Source organism: Phalacrocorax carbo, chromosome 20 (assembly GCF_963921805.1).
Source record: "Phalacrocorax carbo chromosome 20, bPhaCar2.1, whole genome shotgun sequence".
In the NCBI taxonomy this organism is placed as follows: domain Eukaryota; kingdom Metazoa; phylum Chordata; class Aves; order Suliformes; family Phalacrocoracidae; genus Phalacrocorax; species Phalacrocorax carbo.
In genome coordinates, this window is record NC_087532.1 from 238440 (window position 1) to 255114 (window position 16675).

The window sequence follows — 16675 nt, forward strand, 5'->3', positions numbered from 1 at the left end:
AATGCACAGCTTTTCCTGTATTGTGAATCATGCCCACTTACAAACCAAGTGATTATTCCAGATTCTAGGACAAACAATCTTTCCATCATTTGGTTTACATTTGCATGGCAATACCAGTTAGACGTGCAGATTTAATGACCAAACATGCCCAATCTTACATAGATTACAAGTTTTTGCATATCTTGAGCATATTTCAAAGCTAGAGAAACATATGAAAGATTTCCTAAACAAATTAGAAGCAGAGCATACAGCTGAAGCAGTTCTTCCAGCAGATACCAACAATGTAGAGACATTTCTTAATTCTAAATTGGCAAAGGTACCTATGTATTTCATTACCAAAGGCAGTAATTGAGAGTGAACATGTTTCCCATTAAAATAAGCAATCAGAAAGGCACCTATGCAGTCATTTTCTAAAGTTCAGACTGTACACTTCAGATGTGTGCGGAACCACATCTCCAGATGCTGTGGTAACTTCAGAGTCCAGTGATGTGCCAGCTTCTAAGCGCACTGCTGACCGAGCCAGGTAACAGCTGAGTTATTTGGTAAAAGAAAGGCAGCAAAGACAAAAATCGATCCCAAATTCTTAATTCTCATGGGGATACAGGTCCACTACTTCCTCCAGAGACCTGCCCAGCAACTCCTCTAAACTGACATACGCTCACTTAAGCTAGGCTTGTAGCAAGTTCCAATTTATAGTAAGCAACACCAGCACTGCTTGCTACTGGTGGTAAGCTACTAAGTCCAAACTTCCTGCTTTATGCTGATTATTAGCTGCCTAAGTAGCTCAATGGATCTGCAATCAAGTAGAAGTCAAAGCCCAACAGTATCAGGGACAACCTGCTAGCTACAGGAACCCTAGGGTGCTTCCCAAGGTAAGAATATTCCTGCTTTTGATTTAGTTCTATGCTGTCTTAAAATTAATACTAGTTACTGGCTTTATTTGTATACAGGAAAATAAATGTTGTTTTAACAAATTCTAAGTTACAACTTAATAATCTGTTGCACAGAATCACTGAATATCCTGAGTTGGAAGAGACCCATGAGGATCATCAAGTCCAACCCCTGGCTCTGCACAGGGCAACCTAAAAGTTAAACCACGTGCCTAAGAGCGTTGTCCAAATGCTTCTTGAACACCAGCAGGCTTGGGGCCATGACTGCTGCCTGGGGAGCTTGTTCCAGTGCTTGACCACCTTCTCGTTTCAGCTCATACTTCAGAAGAACTGTGTGAGATTCTAGACAGAAGTTGTTTTGAATAGTACATTGCTAGCCATAGCAATAAAAAGGTTTCACAGGTCTAGGTTGGGAGAAAACACACAAAGAAACAACACACACAAGCAGGGTTGCTTCATTTTTATTTACTCAGCAAACATTTTCCCACGTGATTTTTAAATGCAACCCAAGAACTAACTAAGATTATTAGCTACTGGCTGCTTTTTTATGATGAAGCTTTTTGCTAACAGGATCTTTATCCAGAAATAAAGACCATTGGTTTGTTAAGGTGAGTACAGTTTAGGTAAGTACAGTTGCTAATTTCACCCACAATTAAATATATTTACAACAGTGCATCTGCAGTTATTCTACAAAGGACAATGCTCTCCATCCAAAATTGTCCTACTCCCTGTCCCACGCTAGGATTTCACTCTTTCAGTATCAGGGGTGCCTTCACCTGTTCCGCCACTTCCTTCCCCATCAGCGTTTCAACAATGGCCAACCCAAATTCAAAGCTGGTACCAGGGCCGCGGCTGGTGAGGATGTTCCCATCTTTCTCCACGCGGCTCTCGGAGTAGCAGTAGTGCGCTTAGGGAGGACACACAACAGAAAGAGGGTCAGTCTCCAGCACACTGCCCACAGCTGCCACAGAGCATAGACCTGCCTGCTGCAGGGCACTGCCACCTGTAGGCTACCGCAGCTGAAGAGCGGTGGCTCCCTGCCAACAGCATCCAGCACCATGCCCTGCAGAAGGCACCTTGGCCCCCTGTGTGGGCCCAGCCTGCCTGTCTCGGGATCTGAACCCCTGCACCTCTGGAACCAAGCAGCTCATCCCTGCCTGCAGTCCTTGGGGAGGAAAAGGGCCAATCTGGAGCTCTGGCAACTTATTTGCATGGTACGGGAATGCACTTCTGCTTCTACAAGCTCATCACGAAGCACTCGCTGCGCCTGGCAGTTCCTGTGGGGTTACTTTTGGGAGTCAGACTGCTTTGGAGTAGCTGTTCACAACTTTCTTTTTTCCAAATGCATGCAGAGGGAACCGGAGGAACCCTGCCACCTCCTGCTCACCTTCATATTCATTAATGTTCAGAGAAAGACTTCTTAATAGCCCTTCACCACCACTTCCTTCAGGTATGAGAAAGAAGTGTGGCCTCATCAGCTGTTCACACCACCAAAGCACTACCCATGGCAGAGCAGAAAAGGTGCTGCTGGGATTTGCAGTTGGGACCACTGAGGCAAAGAACCAGAAGGGCAAGAGATGGCTCAGCCTCAAGAGGTTAAGGAAAAAAAGTGCTCCTAGGATGACAGCAGCAGCTTGTTTTCCGCAAAGATGTGAATGCTAATACAGCCCTGTATTTTTCAGGTTAAAGAGACTGAGAAATACAGTCTTAGCATAGTCGGCTGAATATTGATTACGTTCAGGAAAGCATTAAGGAAATTCAGAGATACAAAATATGACACAAAAGCTATTTTCCTTTCTTTAAATCAGGGGTTCAGCTAAAAAAAACCACAAAACCTGAGGAGGGTTTAGAGCAAAACTTGTAAGTCATTACATACCTCCATTCATCATTTTATCTTTGGCCAAAGGATGTGTTGTGACTTTGCTTCCAAACCCTATCCCATGGGCCAGAAGGGCGGTAGGACCTGCAAGGACACAAAGTTGCACCAGTGAGGAACAGTTTTCTGCTACAAAAACTTTTTAAGAACACGCATTTGGGCACTAGGTCCTCGAGGGGCCAAAGCTCACTGTGGACAGACTACTTCTATAAAACTGGTGCTAGGCATCTCTGAAGCAAAAAGCCTCAAAAAGAACACAACTGTATAATCTCTCCCGTTCTGTTGCACAAAATGCCCTGTGCAGAGAAACAGATGAAGAAAAGAGAAGGTTTAGAGAACACCCAGTTCACACGGCTGTCCTACCAACGATTGGTGCTGCTTCTGATTTTACTTCCAGATAATGTATTTTATTTAAAACTGCTTGAAACTATGTGACAAAAAGTCTGCACTTCAATCTGGACATTAACTAGGTACAATTACTTTACAACCTTGTTAAGTCTTCAATTTGGAGACTTAACAGACACAATTTCATTTGAGCAAGCCTTTACATGTTGGAATTGTGTGCCAAGGATTATTTTGGACAGATCATGGGCTAACTGCTAAATTTTTGGTTTTAACAGTCTTTCTCTTTTCTTTTCATACTTCCTCCTTGGCCTGAATTGAGGAAGGAGCTTGTGTCAAGGAGCCTGAGGTCATCTGATAGAAAATCCTTACGGGAACTCCAAAAGAAACTGAAGGCAGAATTTGCCAAATGAGAGTTTCATTTCTGTACATTTGATTCATTTCAGATACAGTCCAGGAAATAACCTTCTTTGTGTTCAGTTGGAATCAGCTCTAAGAAGCTTTATACCTAAATAAAATGAACCATCCTGATTACAAGCAAAGGCCTTTATTGGGCAACCGTGAATTTGCAACTGTTCTGGAAGAAATACAGACAGAGGAGTAGACTACTACCACTGCCAAGTTCGAAAATGTTCACAACTCTGTATGCGTATCACCTAACTGCAGAATGAAAGCAAAAAAAACCCCAGCAATGTACCAGAAAACAAAAGCGAAAATATGCTCCACAAACACACTCTGTTAGACTGTCTTCTACATGCTCATCGCCACTCTCCTCATTCTCAGCTACGGGTACCTAGGCCAGCCTCTCAGTTCAGTTGGGAGTATCGGCAATTGTTCATATTGCTTTTTTACATATAAATCTTACATAGGAATGAACTGCATACATAGCTGTGCAGAATACGTACGCAGACAACCCCCTCCTCAGAGCAATTCCATCTTTTGCTACCACTCAGATGAGGAAGGGTGAGCCTGTAATTCTATATTTACAGCCTTCCTTCTGAAGCTAAAGGGCACGAGAGGAGATGTGAGATAAATTTATAGCAACGATGTCCTGCCAGTGCTGTGTCCTCGCAGAAAGATCACCAGGATAAGAAAATATCTTATAAAAAATCCTAGCACATTACCTTTCACTTTTTATTTTAAAGACAGTAACACTACTGATTTGAAAAAAAAAAAGGGTAGCAAGCAGAACTTGCAGGGTAAGTATTCACAGTATTTGAGAGATTCCTCTGCTATTAAATTTAAAAAAAGTTCAAATGCTGATGGTTGCGTGTATAGTAGAAATCCCCGCTACCAAATTACAGGAATACAGATTTCTAAGACAGGAAACTCTCTGCATGCCCCTTCAAAATATCCAAATGCTTTACAAAGCAAGATGTCTTGTTAACTCACCTGCACATATAGCAGCAATCAGGCCTTTTCTGCTTTCCTGGTCCTTCAAAATGTCTTTCACAGCAGGAGACTGTATGAAGAAACCACATCACAAGCCATTGTTTGGGGTTGATTATTTGAAGCACAGCTGAAATATTTTCCACTGCAAATTCACAAACAACTTCTACAAAGAAAACCAGCTGACAAGTCTCCATCCTGCCTCAGGACAGCAGGCAATAAAAACCAAAAACAATAAATACTTGCCCATAAGGACAGGGCAAGGAAATCAGAAGGAACTGCAAGGAAGTATTTGGCCCCCAAAAAAGCTGGTTAATTCATGGCCATAGAAAGTTGCTGTTTGAAAACTTCATGAGACAAATAGGAAAGAGTATTCATGAGATACCTCCAGATAGCCTCTATCATTCTTAAGAACATTTATACGGGATATTTGTCTCATATTCCAGGGCTTACAAACTGTGATACCATCTAAATCCTATCTGATAAATTGACTTCTTTGTCCGCCTGCCTTCTGCAAGGTGTTTATAGCACCACTACAACAGTTTTGCACCAGAGACAGAATTCTTGAGCAAAGGAACATAGTCCAGTGGGTTCAGCCTGTTTTATATTTCATGGAGGTAAATCTTCATTTGTGACTGTTCCATCTTCATATGATTACGAACAGAGATCTTCCCACAATACAGAGCACCCTTCCATTTTTATTCTGCTTAACTAGGTACTCAAGTCCAAGAATTTACCCAGTTGTCCCACCTATATATTCACAAGAAGGCATAAGACAATTAACAATTAATTTACTGACTGATTCAGAAGAGAATGTTCAGGTGCTGAACTGGATTTGCAGGATTACTAAGCAAGTGCAGACCACCCATTACACATTAGGATGCCCATAAATCTTTAAGATACCAGAACTTTACCTCTGACAAGTTTTGAGCTCCAAGGTTACCCCCAGGCAGGACCACGACATCGTAAGGCCCCTAAACAAACAAAAACCGAAACTGTTCTGTTGAACAGAGGCCAGTAGATATGTTACAATGTTTTAAGGCCACTACAGCTGAGTCAAGCGAGAAGCAAAGGGATCTGTATGACCAGAGAACCAGTTCCACCTGTGCAACAAAATACTGTTTCCTATTCCAGGAAGAGCCTATTGTCAATAAAGTCTGTCACAGAACTAACTTTAACCCATGGCATTTAAGAGCTTCAGCAAGCAAATGGCAGCTCTTGCACTGTAAAGACAAGTGGTTTTGCTCCAACCTTACTGTACAGGTCTAACTACAGCATTGCTTAGCTTCCCATCAGAACTTTTCAGTTTTTCCAAATCGCGCTGTTTTGTTGGGCTGACTAACATGCAAAATAAAGCTCTATGTTTGATGCTTTGCAAAAACAAATACCCATGCAGAGTTAAGAAATCTGTCTGATCCTAGCATGCTATGAAGCAGGACAACACTGAAGAGGGGGACTGCAGGACGTGCAGTTCTATGATTCACTACTGCGCAGAGCTAACATACCACATAACATATTTCTAAAGGTAATGCATAAGCTTTCGAGATTCACTGCTGGAACTGTGAGAAAGGCTATGGTGGCCATTATATCAGACTAGGATGATGACCAACCTCTTTTCTGGCATCTTCAAGACTGGCATCAGGACAAATGAAGACATCTCGACTGCACTGCACTGGTTCTTTTCCCGTCAGGCCTGCAACAGTCACCTTGATCTAACAGAAGAGTATGTGTATCCTTACAATTCAAGTAGTACATGGAATGAGCGAACCACTATTGAAAGCTGTCAAGAACAGGACAACACTTAAGCTTCCCCAAACCATGAATAAGTCCAAACGCACATGGTAAGCAGTGATATTCACCTATAGATTCACAAATACCTCGAATAGTTAAACTTTTCGAACAGGACATTTAGAGAACATCTGATCCCACAGGTTTTAAACAAAAGAAAACAATACAACCCAGGAAAGCTGGACTACATAGGTCAGATAATGAATTAAAGTCTGTCTGCAGGCTCAGGCCATTCTCAAATACACTTATGGAGAATTCATTTTTCTCCCTTGACTTTTAGATGCCTGCTCACAATATCATAGATGTGCATGACAGAGCTCACATTCACTAAATAAACAGACAAGCTTGTGCTTCTTATGGCAGCCAAAATCGGGAGTACATGAATGGAATGGCAAAGGTGGTGGGAGAATGTAATCTTTATTTCAGTCATTTCTATACATGTGAAGTTGGTATGTTTATTTAAAATCTTATTTTCCTACCTAATCAGGTAGTAACACTGCGTACCACTACAGCTGCAAAAGGAACAAACAGCATGAGGAATCCCACCAGACAGAATTCTAGTTAATAGCAGAATTTTAAAAGCAGCTCAATAAAAGCTATGTAATGCCATGAGCTGTAATGTACTGAGCTGTTCAGACCCCTGCCAAAAAAACCACTTCCTCTTACTATGCACGGGAGAGGCCATGTTTTCAGACAGGGTCAGATTTACTTGAAACATCTGCTCTAGTCTACATTAGGCTCATATTTTTAAAATTTCTCTTTTGCACAAATGTTCGTTGTCACGCATGCTTATTTGGGGCATGGCACAAATATTTGCTACCCAGTAAGAAGGCACAGGTAAATTTTCACCTCATGCAACAGGCTACACCTTGAACTCCTAGCAACAAATATCAACCTGAGGCCAAGATTTTCCCTTGACCAGGCACTCACAAGAAGATTTTTCTTTGTCTGCATACTCACCCCAGCTCTTCTCATAACATCAGTGGGGATTACAGTTTCCATTTCCTCTGCCCCTTTTGCTAGAATCACCAACGCTCTTTTCGAGGCCATGTCTGGAAAGGTCGCTATCAGGTGAGATGGTTGTGAAGGGAGGGGCTGAGTGGGGTAGAAAGACACAAGGTGGTTAGAAGACAAGCCCCCAGTATAGATCCTTCCTAACAATTAAATGCAACAGTAAGTAGTTTGCATTTTTGCATTATCTTTCGTTTAAGCCATGTCAAAATATTTAAGCCACGTCAAAATGGTTCACTAACTTTAATTAACATTCACAGCAATCCCATTTAGCTGAAGAGCTTCTTACAAGAAATGCCTGATTATAATAAGGGATTGAGACATTTGTGCAGTGGGAAGCACAGCACATCAGCACCAGAACAGGAAGCAGCTTGGCCTAATAAAGACTTTACATGACTTGAGTATGCCAGAGAGAAGAGTTCAAGGTGGGTGGCAGAGTCGACTTCAATTCGCACACCCTCACTCATACCCAGACTAGTGACTCCCACCCAGGTCAGCATTTATAAAAGGGCTTGCATGAGCTTTGACCTCATGTCTGGTATTTAGTTTCCACACAGCACGCTTCATGAAGAGTTTCCTGTGACTTATAATGACTCGACCAGTGCCCCTGCAAAGCCTGAGCAATAGATTTTCTGGGTATTTCACAATTTTGTGGGGGAGAAACGTGTGTGCACATGTGTGATGGGGGAGCAGACCACAGAATTTAGCAAATGGAACAAACTAGGGTTCAGACCTTTTTTTTTAGCTCCTAAATTCAAGTTGAGGTGAATGGCCAAATTTCCATTTGAAGGTTAAGTCCAAGTAACCTTAGCTACATCATGTAAAATACACACTAACTCATACTGGTCTGACAGAAGTCTGTGAAAGCAGCTGTGACGCGAAAAGGCATTTCACAGGTTATCCACTCTTTGAGACAGGGATTTTTTTCCTACGTAGGGACTTCCCATTCAGAAATGCACGCAGCACCTGGGAGCTCTTCTTACAATGAGATCCACCTTTAGTTGTCTATGCAAAAGAAAAGCATCCCATCATCCTGCTGCAACTTCTGCTATTGTCAGGTTCGCTCCCTGCTGTTAGCCTCAATCAGAAAGATGCCGTTTCTAGAATGCAGTAATATACAGTAGAACATCCTGCACCATGCAGAACCAGCCCCGGCTATCTCAGTGTGTCAAAACCCACTTTTAGGGCAGCTTTATGTATTGTCAAACACGAGGCCAACTGAACACGTACACTCAAACCATAAGTATTAGCAATAACTTCAGCACAACCCAGAGCTTCTTAATAATTAATCTTGATGGTATACATGGATTCTGCAAAATTAATTTTTGTATGAATTTGCCTAACCAGCAACAGACTACCTGAATGGCCACAATGCAGAAACACTGCATTTGCTTTTTGTTGCAGAAAAATATTCTAAATCGTAGTTTGCACGCCTCTCTCTCATTAGCCTTTAGATGCAAAGAGGCACCTGATCCCAAAAGCTTTTCTCTTTCCCCTAATCTAGCAAAATGCAGCCTCTCCCTACTGCCCTTACACATTTATTGTAACACAGACAAATTCTTGAGCATTGGAATCCTGTGGGTGCACGTGTAAAGAGCTGTCACGCTGTAAATGCTACCAGGGCAAGACCGGTTTCCGAGAAGGCAGAACCAAGTCAGCCAGAACAGCCCCTTCGCTTCAGCGCTCCACGCGCAGTAAGAACAGGCCTTCCCGCCGCGTCCCAGCGCCAGCACCCGCACAGGCGGCCTCCAGCCTTTCAGCTAAACGCGTTCCCCCAGGCGGGTCCCTGCGCATTTCTCCAGAAGGTGACTCCCGGCAGGGGGCTGGATCAGAAACTCTCAAGGCTGGCTTTAAGAAAACCACTGCCTTCAAAGCCCCGACCAAACAGCTTGCTACCGGAGGCGAGGGAGGTTTTAAAGGCCATCGGCTCGGCCCGTCCGGAGGAAAGGCGCGGGTCTGCGTCAGGACACGGCGCCATTCGGCGCAGCACGGGCCTCACAAGGCCACGACCAGCGGGGCTGGCGAGGCCGCAGGGCCTGCGTGGCGCGGAGCGCGGCCGTGGCCAGACTCGGCCCCCGGAACACAAGCAAGCGGCCTCCCCGCCCCGCCCGCCGCCGAGCGGAGCCGCCGCAACCCCGACCAGGCCGCGGGCCCCACGCACCCCCGGCAAGACCCACGCCCTCCGCAAGCGGCGGCCAGGGCCGCCGAGCCGGGCCGCAGGAGCGGCAGCGACCGGCGGCGACTCACCTCAGCCGAGGCGCGGGCGGCTCTGGGCGGCCCCGCCCCGCGGCCCGCCCTCCGCCGCCCCCCCGCTCCCGGCGCAGTGCCTGCGCTCCCCGGCCGGACGCGCCGCTGACACCCGCCCCGTCCCCCGCTCCCTTTGCTAAACGCTCCGGTTCGCTCACGCTCACCCAAAAAGCAGCTTGAGCGGGAGCCCCGGGGCCCCCCGGCGCCACAACGCCGCCCTCCGCCGGCAGTGCAATCGCGAGGCGCCTGCCGCCGAAGCGAGCTGTTCCTCCGGCAGCCCTCCCGCCTGCAGAGCGCGCCGACCCGCGTCAGCGTTTTGCCCGAGACGTCCCACCAGGACCCCTGTTCCCCGAGGCTCGCGGCACGCAGAAAAAGCCGTGGCTCACGGGCAGTTTTGCCTAGTTTTAAGGAGAGGTTTTAGTATTCTGAAAGACAAGACAGAGCTGTTGGAGGGGCCCCTCGGGCTGCGGACAGCCCTGCCGCGGCCCGGCTCCCGGGCGATGGGCTCACGAGAGCTCGGGCCGAGCAGCTCGAGCCCAGGCCACCTAACGAGGGAGCAAGCCGCACGGGAGGACTTCGCCGGGAGCTGCCCTGGCCCTGGCGCGGGGAAGTCTCGCGTACCTCCCACGTGGCACTTCACTCAAAACCCGCGAGGCCGGCCCTCGCACCCACTGCCTGCCCGCAGGGCACGCGCCAGCTGAAGGGCGCACTCGCCTGCCTGTTCTAAGGCACTGGGGAGACCTCCTTCCACGCTGCCCCTCCCGCCGCCAGCCCACGCGCGCGGCAGCCGGACACGGGGCGGGGCCGGCACCGCCCGCGGCCACACCCCCGCCCGCGCGAGGGCGGCGGGCATTGGCCGCCGCGAGCCGCAGGGGCAGGCCCGCGCGGCCGGACACCGCCGGGGGCGCGCCACCGCCCGCGGGCGGTGACGGGCGGTGACGGGCCGTGACCTTCCGCCCCTCCCCCAGCTCGCGTGGGTCGCACCGTGGCCGGCCCGGCCTGACCCGCGCGGGGAGGCGCTCAGCGCCAGCGGGACCCGCTGCTAGGCTGCAGCGCTCCGTTATCCCCGCGCTGCGGGATTCGCCTCGTCCCCAGGCGCGGTGCCTCCGTGCCCGGCGAGGCGTTCGCGGACCTGTCGGTGCCCTCGCGGGGCGCACCGGCCTCGCCACCCACACTCTGCCCCCTCACCTTTCGGGGGCGCGGCCGGAGAGGCCCGCTGCCGCGGCGCGGACAGGCCGGGCAGGACCGCCAAGCCACGGCGGGGATTCCGCGCGGGAGTCACCGGGAAGCCCCCGTGGGGGGCGGCGGGCGCTGCCCGGCAGCGCTGAGAGGGCTGCGGGCGCTGCCCGGCAGAGCCGGGGGTCGCGCTGGGGGGGCGGGGGCGGAAAGCCCCGCCCGGCCGGGGTTTCCCCGCCGCCCCCGGGCTGACGCAGCCGGTCCCTCCGGGGGCGGCCCCTAAGGGCCGGCGGCCGCCGCTCCGCGCGCACTCCAGCGGGCCGCGCCGCCGAGCACCGACCCCATGGGACCGGCGGCAGCGCGGGCGGGCCGGGCGCTCTTGCCGGCGGCGCTGCTGGCGCTGGCGCTGAGCCCGGGGCCCGCGACCGCCCTGCCGTGCGGCGCCGACTGCCCGGCGGGTGAGGGCCGGGGCGGGGCGCGGCGGGGCGGGGGGCGCCAGGCGCGGCCCCGCGGCAACCACCCTCTGTCTCGGCCCGCAGGTACCTTCGTGGCGAGCGGGAGCTGCAGGCGGGGCGCGGGCGCGGCCTGCAAGCAGTGTCCGCCCGACACCTTCTCCAGCGCGGCGGGGCTCCGCGGCTGCACGCTCTGCCGGAAGTGCGAAGGTACCGGGGGGCGGCGGGGGGTCCGCGCGGCGCTTCTGCGGCCTCCCGGGGTACAACTGCGCGCGTTGGTCTGTCGCGACGCGGCGAGTGAAAACGGCGCCAGCCCAATAACGCGATGGGGGGGGGCTTCTGGCCGGAGCCCCCCGCCTCGCCTTTGCAAGAGCAAGGGGCCCGAGCTTCTGCTGCGCCGCGCTGGGTGGGCTGAGCACGCCCATAACCTGAGGCTCGTTTCCACCCTCCAGGAACATTCAGGTATTTAAAAGTGTGTTCATCAAACAGCGATGCTGAATGCACGTGCAAGGAGGGCTATCGCTGCAGCGGCGACGGCTGCTCCCGGTGCGACCGGAGCTGCGGCGTGGGCCAGGAGAACACCGGGAGGGGTAAGGTCGCCTTTCCCTGTCAGCCGAAGCCTCCCGCGCCCACCGCACCGGGCGCGCCGCTGCTTCTTGCGCAGCGGGGAGACAGCTAGAGTAAGGACCTTGCAAGATGAAAGCTGCCACTGCTGCTGAACAGATTGCGTGGAGCGAGCACGGCAGCAGAAAAACACACTGAATTCTGAGCCCCCCTGCAGCACAAAGCGTGCACTGGCTAGTTCCCTTTGCATGACAGCTCTTTTGCCGCCAGCGTGGGGGAAACTGAGCTGGGAACTCCGGAGTTTGACATGATTTGTGGTGTCTGGTGCCAAACAAACGGGTGCTGTAGCCACAGACTGTACTGGTCTGTAGCTCACAGAGAAAGACTTGACTTGCATATTCAGAGCTACTTATGAAAGAGTTGTTCTATGAATTTGGATCATACTTATGGTACAAGTAGGCAAAAATAATGTTTCATGTGTTGTTTTAAATGCTCACTTTTTACGCCTTTACCTATCCTTGTTTGTTGAAGGTTGCCAAACATGCCGCTATGGAACTTTTAACGATCAACCCAATGGCTCCTGTAAAAACTGGACAAAGTAAGTAATCTAAAAATAAATGCTACAGCTATTACACTTAACTGGATTTTTTCCCCCCTGTTATTTCCCCCTGTCCCATTTTGCTTTAAATGTCTTTCAGGTGCTCTGCAAACCAGGTCCTGGAGCCTGGAACTGCAGCAAAAGACGTCATTTGCAAAGACGCTTCAGATAATCTCACATTAGTCACTACTCTACCTACCACATCTCCTGCAATTCCACTTTCTGTCACTGTGGCAGGTGAGTCGTATCATATTGCTTATAGAGCTGAAGAATTGTGACCTACTTTGCAACATACTACAGCTCAGTCACTTATCATTTAAAGCAAAAGTTCTTTCTTCTACCTATTATTTCCAGTGTTGCAGACTTATCCAGAAGCAGAGTTGGAGACAAAGGTGTTAGCTAATTCAAGGTCACTAGAATTTTGCTCCATAATGCTTCTTAGAGGTTGTTGTTTGCTTCCTAGGGGAGGACCTTCAGATGGACATTATCAGAATTGCGCTTGCTGTAGCTGGGCTGTTGTGCGTAGTGTTTCTGCTACCTTCATGCATATGCTTCAGCGTCTGGCAGAAAAAGAAACTACATGCTGTCTTCAAGAAAAGTAAGATAGATACACTCTTCAAGTCAATTTTCCTTTTTGAAACTAGGCAGAAATCAGGAATCCAGGTTGTGAAGTATCTTTCAAAGGTAGTTGCAGATAGCTTCAGTTTTTGGCCTTTTAAGTCAGAAACAACTGAAAGGAAAGTGGTTTTGGAGTTTTTATTGCAGAAAGCAGTTATCTGTGGGTGTTCTGTCAACATTGCAGGTTAACTGCATGCATATTCATAGGAGTGAAGTATGCATGAGGGGTGAAAAAGCTCAGCTGAGCCTTGCTGATACGGTTAAGGGTCAGTTCTGTTTACTACTTCCAGATACCATCCCTGGCACATGTGGCAACAGCACTTTCCAGTTCTGTCTGCCCAGAAGCAGTACGCATGGCCTGGGATGAGCATCTTTGAACTTTGGCTGCAGCTGAAGAGGGGATATGGGCCAGGATGCACTGCTACACAGATACAGAGTCAGCCTGAATCAGCACTGCCCTCTGAGGGCTAGTAAGGCCTGGGGAAGCTCGAGAGTTCAGCACAAAGATGAGGTGGAATTGCATCCAACATAATTTATAGTTGGGATTTTTTTTGTTTGTGTTTTCTCTCTTTCTCCCCCTCCCCCTTGTCTTTCCTAGACATAAGGGCTTGATCTTCTAGTGTAATTGTGAGTACAGGAGACAACAGCATTACTCCAAAAATCTAACTCCATGTTGGTCGTCTTTTCATTTCCACGGCAAATAGAACAGTAGCAGCCTCTGCTGCATTAGGGATAACAAAGTACAAAATATTAGTTTTATCGGATATACATGCTGTAGAGGAATAATTTCAGATTACTGAATCATTTGGAAGAATATTTCTTGCTGACTTCCTGCAGTCAGTTGTGAACGGCTGAATAAATACAACAGAAAGTGAGCATTTGATCTTTTTCTTTAGTGCGTACCACACCTGAACAGTCAATTCAAGAAGATGATGCCTGCAGCTGCCGTTTTCCTGAGGAAGAACAAGGTGAATATCGAGACCATGGCAAATCCACAGAATTCAGAGAACTTTTAATGAACTAGGAATTGGACTGTCCAGGTCAACTGCAACTGAATTTCCTTTTGGTATGCAGAACAAGAACCTGTTCACATAAATAGAGAGGGTAGCAGAATCTGTGAATTTCAGAGTGCTAAATAGCCCAGCCACTATGGAAAAAGTGCCTCTTTTCCATCTCTTAAATAAATAAATAAATCATCAATCTAGCTTGCTGACTTTCTTCCTTTAGGACTAGGAATTTTATTTCTAAGAAGCAGTACTTGCTCTACATACAGAAAGAAGTACTGCACTTAGAAGCAGTAATAGAAGGGCAGAATGGCTTTCGGGTCCCTCTTATAAGTGGTGCCTGAGCCATAATTTACATGCAGTCTGAAAGCATTTGACAGTAAAAAGGAGATCTGTAGCACAAAGTAGAGCCACACGAGACGCTCATGGTCTCTATTACCATTACCAGGCATCCTCTTGAGTCTAGAGCTGCAGCTCCTTCTGAAGTGTGGCTCAAAGCCAATGGCCGTGGGTTTCCTGTGCAAGTACAGACAGACTTTATTTTAGATCCCATCAGTCCTAGAAACAGATCCCTGGCCTGACCACTGCACACCTCATGTAGGAGAGAGGAAGCCATAAAAATCTAGAGCTGCAAAGTGTTTCATAATAGCTTGTGGGTGCTGTTGTATTACACTGATTGGCTTGAGAGAGGCAGTGGAAACGCAGAAAAGCTGTGGTTGACTTGATGTTAGAAATAGATGTTACTGTGCAGCTGGACGGCACCACCTTCAGTCATGCATCGTTCAACTTTGATCTTTTAGGCGATGTAAACATTATGTACGTTGCAAGTGTGATACGTGTAGATGTGATACATTTCTGGTACTATTTTTGTAACTCTGAGGTTGGAAAGACTTTACACCAGCCACCCTATCTATCTCTTTGATCAATTACTGTTACTTTGGTCTTGAAGAGAAGAAAATGCACGTTTGAGTCATGGCACTCACAGCATCATTTTTAACCTTTTGCAAACCCAAGTGTTTTATGTCTTCAGTAAATGTTACTCAAAAAAGAGAATGAAAACCCACCAATGGGTCACGTAAGGGGTGATTTTCCCCTCTGTGTGATTTCAACTTAGAGGATGCAATTCATATGTTTGAAGAATGACAGCCCATCTCTCCATTTACCAGAAGGTTACAACAGCAGGTGATTCTCACCAAACTGCACTTACACATTTTGATAAACTTGTATACAAGTAAATGTAAAGCAGTATGTGAGAAAATAAATGTCATACCGAAGCCTGAACTGTGAAGTTAAGTATATTTAAATAAATCTTTCTTTTTATGCCTACCCTAAGTGTTCTCTCCTCTCTCCGTACTTTCAGCCATGAGAAGTTAAGTGCCTGTTACATCAGGTTCACAAACTTAAAGACATGGGCAGGACACATGAAAAGCTGCCCATCTATTTATAAATAATAGAGCGACCTTTGCACCAGTGGACAATAGGGTTAAGACAACCACGATGGTCTGTCCTGAAACCAGACAACCAGAATAGAAAGTCCCTAAAATGAGGACCTGTAAATACCTGCCTTGGGGTGAGCCATTGTTCAAGCAGAAACCACAGTAGGATGCAAAGTTAAGCAGTAACTTAGTGGTAGCAGTAGGATGAAGGTCTGACCTCTAGTTACCTTTGGTAATTATAATACTAAAAAGCAGGTCCCTAGGAGGAGACTTTAAATGTAAATATAAGCCCACCTTAATATAATGAGCTGAACTAAAATTAGGACATGTGCAGATAAACTTTTATGCCAACAACCAATCAGATATTTCTTCTTTGTTATCATTTTGCATTAAAGACCCCATGTATTTCTAAAAAGTGTGCTGGCTGGTGTTAAATGCCCGGCACCTGACTCTGCAGACTGGCGCTAAAGACAAACACCGAGTCTGCGTGTTGATCAGCATTTTGCACATCGGGTGAAGAACTCTGATTTAGGGCCAACATAGAACAGAGGAAAATCCTGCTTGTGAGTAGTTTCTAATCCACATGTAAAGTATGAGAATTAATGTAGCCGTCCTGCAAAAACTCAAAACACCTGGTGGTTTCTCCTTGGAAAGACCAAAGCCAGTTGGAATTTTACATTTTGTTAGTGCATTCTGCATATATTTTGAAGTGCTCCAAAGAGTGCAAAACCCTTAATTTCCTTTTCTATACCTGAAGCAGAAGCCAATCTGCTTCCTGAACAGCGAGGTGCTCATTACAACAATTTTTCCAGGTGGTTCGGTTTTGCTGTTTTATACTGAAGCTTCAGGAGCGGCATAAAATTCCCCTAAATCAAAACAAAGCCTGTGGAGGAGGAAAAAAAAAAAACATAAATAAGTGCAAATTAATGTCTGAGGATAAAAGACTCATTTACACCACAACTAGCTTCCTATACTATTTCAAGGAATAGTCATTCACAGAAAGAAAATACATTCTGAATAAAATGTCTGGAGCAATCTTCCTTTCAATCAAAGGATTAAGTGGATAATTCTACCCTGACTTCTGTCATTTGAGAGTGCAGAAGCCTGAATTAATGACATAACAGGTTTTGTTGGCACAAGAAACTGTTGTCAAACCTATGCAGGTATGCCCGCGTTTCACAACAACGCACATCATCTGACCACAGAAGCAGAGTAAGAGACTGGCTAAGTTTGTGAAATACTTCAATGACATCTTCAGAGCAGGTAAGTTTATAAGTAAGAACC

At 47.6% G+C, this 16675-nt stretch overlaps 2 protein-coding genes across 5 annotated transcripts; one reads left to right on the plus strand and one right to left on the minus strand.

Moving 5' to 3' along the window:
* Positions 1-1335: 1335 nt before the first annotated feature.
* On the minus strand, positions 1336-11375 carry PARK7 (Parkinsonism associated deglycase). Of its 4 annotated transcripts, none has more exons than XM_064470258.1 (7): positions 11263-11375; positions 7246-7380; positions 6108-6209; positions 5412-5471; positions 4501-4570; positions 2767-2853; positions 1336-1797 (listed from the first exon to the last, which is right to left on the minus strand). In XM_064470258.1, the coding sequence occupies exons 2-7, from the start codon at positions 7333-7335 to the stop codon at positions 1637-1639; spliced, it is 570 nt and encodes a 189-aa protein (XP_064326328.1). In that variant the 5' UTR covers positions 7336-7380; positions 11263-11375; the 3' UTR covers positions 1336-1636. The 4 variants fall into 4 exon arrangements, with proteins under 4 accessions (XP_064326328.1, XP_064326329.1, XP_064326330.1 ...); XM_064470259.1 differs by lacking the exon at positions 11263-11375 and adding an exon at positions 10732-10856; XM_064470260.1 differs by lacking the exon at positions 11263-11375 and adding an exon at positions 10165-10285.
* On the plus strand, positions 10931-15282 carry TNFRSF9 (TNF receptor superfamily member 9). The gene is made up of 7 exons (XM_064470255.1): positions 10931-11177; positions 11259-11381; positions 11624-11761; positions 12267-12333; positions 12434-12570; positions 12797-12931; positions 13848-15282. Exons 1-7 carry the CDS (start codon positions 11063-11065, stop codon positions 13973-13975), a joined length of 843 nt encoding a protein of 280 aa, XP_064326325.1. The 5' UTR covers positions 10931-11062; the 3' UTR covers positions 13976-15282.
* The last annotated feature ends 1393 nt before the right edge of the window (positions 15283-16675 follow it).